At 37.9% G+C, this 7,021-nt stretch overlaps 1 protein-coding gene across 1 annotated transcript; it reads right to left on the minus strand.

Annotated features, from left to right (window-relative positions):
• Nucleotides 1–5,862: 5,862 nt before the first annotated feature.
• Nucleotides 5,863–6,639, minus strand: LOC125233238. The gene has a single exon (XM_048139162.1). The coding sequence runs from the start codon at nt 6,637–6,639 to the stop codon at nt 5,863–5,865; it is 777 nt and encodes a 258-aa protein (XP_047995119.1).
• Between the last annotated feature and the right edge of the window lie 382 nt (nt 6,640–7,021).

The raw sequence follows: 7,021 nt of genomic DNA on the forward strand, positions 1-7,021 counted from the left end.
GCCTGGGGTCCGCTTTGACAACTAATCCAAACATTTGGCGTAGGCACTAGTTTTACGAAAGCGACTGCCATCTGACCTTCCAACCCGAAGGGTAACTAGGCCTTATTGGAATTATTCCGGTTTCCTCACGATGTTTTCCTTCACTGAAAAGTGACTGGCAAATATCAAATGACATTTAGCACACAAGTTCAGAAAAACTCATTGGTACGAGCCGGGGTTCGAACCCGCGACCTCCGGAAAGTCGCATGCTCTTACCTCTGTATTTTTAGAAACTTGCAAGAATTATTTATTCTGTAAAAAAAGATTTATTGTGTAAAGAACGTTACTGAAATTTTATTCTTTTTTTCCTTACGTGTTTTGTCCAAATGAAATCACTAGTGGATAAAAAGAACTGATTCAGGCACTACAATAGATAAATATGTCTCATAGTCAAAATATTACATAAATAGATACATATATTTTTATGTAAATAGTTTTTAATAAAGTTATAACCACAAAATTAAGATTTTGAAAAAACCCCCGACCGCGACATAGTAGACCGATTTTCATGAAACATAGCTAAGAACACTCCCGAGTAACTCAGATTTCAGACAAAAAAAAAACTAAATCTAAATCGGTTCATCGGTTCGGGAGCTACGATGCCACAGACAGACACACACACACAGACAGACAAACAGACAGACAGACACGTCAAACTTATAACACCCCGTCGTTTTTACGTCGGGGGTTAAAAACATTTCCACTGGTCACGTAATCTACAAATAAATATTTTTTTTTTAATTCACGATCTCATAAACTGAAATAGATACCATTCACTAAAGAAAAAACGATCAAGCCCACTGGTGGCGAAGCCGGGAATCGAACCCGGGTCTCCAGCTAACGCGGCTGACGTGATAAAAAACAAATCAAAAATAATAAAATAAAATAATTTGATTTGTTCCCTAGTTACATCACGATCTCATAGTTTAGTAGGTACTTAAATCAATACACCTCGTATTATTTAGTTTAATCAGTGATCTAAACCCCAATCAAACTCGTGAAAACCCCAACCAACAAGGTATTTCCACCCATAAAGTATCAGTTTACAGTTGAAGCCATCATTACCCCACTCGGTCCAATCTGCCTAATCTCTGATGACCCAAATTTGATAATTTGAGAGTACTTCCCGCCACGCTAAGTTGATGCTTGAGAAATACTTGTTACGTTGTTCCAGTGGCGAGGAACATAGGAGTCGAGCGTTTGGACACCGAGCGCTAAATTGTCGTTTTACTTTTTTTTTTAAAGGACCTATATAAAAATTACATATCGGCTCTGTCAGTCTGCTTTTCATGGCCTCAAACCTCTCGTTTTACTTTAGTGATTATAAATTTCCGGGTATTACAGTTTTTAGGATTTTTTTGAAAACTAGCCACAGTTAAAACGATTGCATAATATGTACATCACGACATATTTTTTAAAATTACTATATCGAATACATGGCGCTGTTAACTTTGATTACAATACCTTCGAAGGAACTTACTTACCGATGCGTATTACTTATCTATCTAATACCAAAGACATATATAACTTCGTATAGACAGATAAAGTCTAAGAAAAAAACGTACCCCAAAACCATACAGAAAAAGGTACGGTGAGCTAGATGGCGATACACCTTTGGGGTACGCTCGGCTAGATGGCGCTAATATTAATATTTTAAACCATATCAAGCTAAGAATATGGGCCAAATTATCAAAACTGAGGTTCAAAAGTTTTAAGCCTGTGTCGAGAGATGGCAGTCTATGCACTGTGATTACACATTTTACTTTGACAGTAACTCTCTTTAATACTCTGTCCTCTTTGCTAATACTGACAAGTCATCTATTTAGAGTAAATTACATACATCCTAAATCGTATAAATGGCGCTGGTAACTTTGATCAACACCTTCAGGGAGTGAATACACGGTGCCGCTTCCGCGTCGACACCGCACCACCGCCGCACCTCTGCGCTATGTACAGTCAGCTGCAGAGAAAAGTAGACCCCCCTGCATACAAATTTGTATGCAGGGGGGTATACTTTTGCAGCTAACTGTACACGAAACGCGTAAACCACGCCGCCGCGCTGCCGCTTACTGATCGAACTTACATTCCGCTATCTCCTTTTTTTTTTTTTTTTTTTCTCTTTATTTTGGCACAAACAGTCATTACAGAAGAGTTACATTGAGTTGTATTACATATGAAAATAGACAAAACAGTGCCGAAATCGTTGTAGAATTATAAATACATACTTTTGTTGCAACGGACCTGAGTTGGTAACTTATCTAACTTAATGTATACGGATATTACGGATAAAGGAAAGAGAGGAAGGACGTCCTAACGCTGACCTTTTTTATCATTTTATGTAGGTATGTCAAGCACTAAGACGTTTACCTCCATGCTGGAAATACATAATGATTAAACTATTTAAACTAAGCTAAGCGTGTTACTGGTACAAATAAAAAAATAAAACTAACAGTCGACACCTGTGAACTTATTTTTAACTCTGTTTTTTAAGCCTCGAAGAGTTGTGTTAAAGAGGTCTGTGTCATTAAACTCTTTATTGTAGAGGTACATAGCACGGGGAATAAAACTATTTCTAGTGTAGTTCTTTCGAAGGATGGGTGGTACGAACATATGAAGATTACGGTTGGGGCGAGCGGGAAGTCTGGCTTTAGTGATAAAGTTTAGTTTTGAAAGTAACAAAGGGCAATCAACTTCGTTATTAATAATTTTGAAGAGAAAAGATACATCGAACAGCTTACGTCGGTTTGCAAGACTTGTAATATTAAAGTGTGTCAAAGAGTGGGCATAATGGTTGTTGGGACGATTGAGTCGATAATTCAATATTTTAACAAATTTTCTCTGCACTTTTTCAATACGATCGATGTGGTGTTTATAATAAGGGTTCCAGATTACACATCCGAAGTCCAGGACAGATCTAACAAAAGAGAAATAAAGGATTTTAAGGGTAATAATTTTTTTGAATGGTTTCGTTATTCTATTTATAAATCCTAGATTTCTAAACGCTCTTTTTATTACACTATCAATATGTGATGTAAAGGTCAAACGGTCGTCAATAATAATACCTAGATCACGGATCTGATTGACACGATTTAGGAGATTCCCACAGAGCGTGTAGTTGTGTAGAATAGGAGACTTCTTTCTAGAATATGTTATCACATTACACTTTTCTGGATTAAGAAACAGTTGATTAGTCGAACAATACAAGGATAAAGCATCTAAGTCAGATTGTAATTTGTGACAGTCATCAATGCATTTAATAGTTCTGTATAATTTAGTATCGTCTGCGTACAATAGATGATGACTATACTTAAAGGTGTCTCCTATATCGTTAATATAAAGAGAAAAAAGGACAGGTCCGAGATGGGATCCTTGTGGGACGCCAGATGGAATTTTTAGGTAACTAGAGCAATAACCCTTCATACATACAGCTTGGCTACGATTTCGGATGTATGATTCAATCCACCTTAACAAACTACCATGCACACCGAGCCTGTAAAGCTTCTTGAGCAAGATATCATGGCTGATTTTGTCAAAGGCCTTTGAGAAATCTGTGTAGATAACATCAACTTGACCATTAGCGTCCATGACTTGAAGTAAATAATCAGTAAGAGTTAATAAATTAGTTTCTACACTACGAGACCTTATAAATCCATGCTGATTTTCAATTATGTGATGACGCACGACATATGAAAGTTGGTGAGTAACCATTTTTTCAAGTATTTTGCCAAGGGTACATAACTTAGAAATTGGTCTATATTGGGTTATTTGCTCTTTTTGAGCATTTTTAGGTATAGGTGTGATCAGAGCCTTTTTCCAAATGCTGGGAAAGACACCCGTATTAATAGATAAATAATATATACAGGATATGGGTTTCAGAAGCTCATCAGCACATCGTGAAATTAGCAATGGGTGGATCCCGTCGGGGCCGGCTCCCTTGTTGATGTTAACATTACGTAATTCTTTTAGTATCATATCATCGGTCAAAGTGATGGTATTTATGTCTATTTTAGAAATTTGGAATGACTCGCTAGATTCCTGATTAATACAATTAGGAGTAGGAGTCACAAAAACTGACTGAAAATGTTTATTAAATGTGTCACATATTTCAAAACCATCAGTGAAAGTTTGATCGTTATAAATCATTTTTTGCGGATAACCACCTGTATTCTTTTTTGACTTTACGTATGTCCAAAAATATTTAGGGTTTTCAGTTATTATTGCTTCCGCTTTCATATTATAGGATAAATAACAGTCATGTTCCATCTTTTTAAGTCTTGACCTAAGTTTTGAAAAAATGTGATAGTCTTTTAGGTTACCGTAAGTCTTCCATTTTTTATGATACTTACGTTTTTCGTTACTCAGCTTTATGAGAGGGCGGTTATACCAAGGTGGATACTTATGGCTGTCTATGAGATTTTGCGAAGGTACATACTTATCAATTAATTCATTGAGAATTTTGTAAAAATATGAGACCCTTGTCTCCACGTCATTCATAGAACCAAAAGTTGAATCCCAGTCTATAGATTTGAGTCCTAATCGAATATTATCAAAATCAGCTTTAAAAAACATTTTTTTTAAAGACGAATTATTTTTAAAGGTGCAGGAATACATGTTGGTAGATCGATACAAAGTGCCTTATGATGATCATCTTGTGGCACAAGTGGGTTCAAACAATCCATAACATGACAGTTTTCACTACAAAAAACTAGATCTAATATTCGATTATTAGTATTAAATTCAGCATTGTACTGTGATAATAAGGATAAACTCATGAAATCGCTAGTTAATGAGACTAAGATGTCGTTACATGCAGATAAGTTCATACAAGCAGAGTCCTTGTCATAATACCATTGGGCCCGAGTGACATTAAAGTCGCCCAGTATCAAAAAAATGTCATTAGGATTGGAATGTATAATATCGCTAGTTCTGTCATAGAACGATGACAGTAAGTGCTGATGGCGGGAACCGTGCGGAATGTAAGTACATGCTATGTAAAGATGAGATATTTCTTCAGAAGCGCTAGCGGTATTGGCCGTTAAGTGGTTCAGCGGGCGCGAGCTGGGGTCTCGACCGCGCAACGGCACACTTACCCACAGCTCGTCGGCCGGCGGCGGGGCGCACCAGGCCGGCCGCGCGGCCGGGCACAGCTCACGCCGCACCGCCACCAGGACTCCACCGCCCCGCGAGTGCTCGCTGGCAATCGGATCACGATCACACCTATATACCTCGAAGCGGTCATCAAAGTATTCCGAATCAAAAAAGCATTCGTTTAGCCAGGTCTCAGTAATACATATAACGTCGTAATTACTGTTTAATACGTTACATAAAAAATCGTGGGATTTTGTTCGCAAGCCCCTCGCGTTTTGATAGTAAATGGATAAGTTATTGTTACCTATTATTGAGTTTGTAATTAAAATAACAGTCATTCATAATTGTAATTGTATTCATGCCGCCATCCCTCGAAACAAGCACAATATGACAGAGATATAAACACAAGTATTTCCTGTTATAATTCAATAAACACAGACGTTTAAGCTTCATACAGACATGCATCGTAGAGTATTTTAAGTAATTTTCTAAACTAAAAAATCGGTATATTATTTTAATACATCTACAAATTAAGTCGTTTTCAGAAATTAATTTAGTTACACAATAATAATATAATCGGTTGGCAACAGTGTTATTATTTTGAAAACAGGTAGGAGTAGAATTATGAGAGTAACACATTAAGTACATCAACAAAAAACGCGATAAGAGTATTAAATAACCATCAACCTTTCGTAAATGATTAATCTTATTTACTGTAGAACGTAATTCAAATTGTCATTTTATTTTTGATATGTCGTCTACGCGGGATATGTGTAATACCTTAGAGTTATCATTTTTGCGTAAAAATATTTTGCAATCGTTAAGCCAAATATATTTGTAACCCATTTCACGACCCATCTTGCGAGCTTGGCTGTATAATATTTTGTTTTGAGGTGCTAGGTGGTCGTTGACGAACACCGGCCGGGCGGGGCCGTCCAGGCCCAGGTCGGCGGTGGTGAGGCCGCGGCGGGCCCGCACGCTCGCCAGAAGGTCGTTCTTGCGCTTTCGTTGGGTGAACCTAACAATGATATTTGGGGTGTCGGAGGATAGTTTCGATGCATCGTTGCTGTCCGGATTTTGGTTTTGCTGCGGGTACCGCCGGACGCGATGTATGTAGTCGACATCGTTCGGGGACAGGGAAAAGTTTACTTTTGACGCGATAGCATTCAGTATGTTGTACAGATTTTCACCTTTATTGAAAGTTACGCCAGAAATCTCAAGGTTATTTAAGCGACCTTGTTGTTCTTTCGTACGCAGCTGGTCTGTTAACGAGCTAATGTTAACCTTAGCATCTGAGAGGTCCTTTTCTAGAGTTGATAACTTCGTTTTTGTTTCGACATCAAGGTTTAATAGCTTAGTAACGTCACTTTTTATGCTTGCGCACTCTTGCGAATACTTATTTGTAGTTTTTTCGAATCCAGATAACTGTTTTTTAACCTCGTTAAACTCCTCGCGCAGGCTACTAAAGTCGGTACTTTGTTCTTTCAACATATTCTTGAATGATTCTGTCATTTCTTGCTTAAATTCTTTCAGCATGTTTTTCATATCCTGACGATAAGAGCGCAAGCCGTCGTTAAACTCTGTACGAAATTCAGTGATTTCGTTAACTGGCGATTCTGGCGTTTTTCGTTTCCTGAGAGTAACACCTGACGTACCTTGCAGAACGGCGTCGCGAAGATCAGACTGAGATCCTGCAGGACTACCCATTTTTCTATATATTTTTAACCGAAGTCCGTACGGTCACTATTACGTACACAAACGGCTGGTCTAATTAGGTATTATTACTCGCCGATAATTCACTACTACACAAAGTTCGTACAATAGTTATCTCTGTTTACGGCACGAAGCACCAGAGTAAGCAGGACGAGAAATCACAGTCGTTTCACACCGCAGG

The sequence above is a fragment of the Leguminivora glycinivorella genome, chromosome 1, assembly GCF_023078275.1.
Source record: "Leguminivora glycinivorella isolate SPB_JAAS2020 chromosome 1, LegGlyc_1.1, whole genome shotgun sequence".
Classification (NCBI taxonomy): domain Eukaryota; kingdom Metazoa; phylum Arthropoda; class Insecta; order Lepidoptera; family Tortricidae; genus Leguminivora; species Leguminivora glycinivorella.

Coding starts and splice junctions, on each gene's coding strand:
- LOC125233238 (XM_048139162.1), bottom strand. CDS start 6,639: ATGACAGAATCATTCAAGAATATGTTGAAAGAACAAAGTACCGACTTT.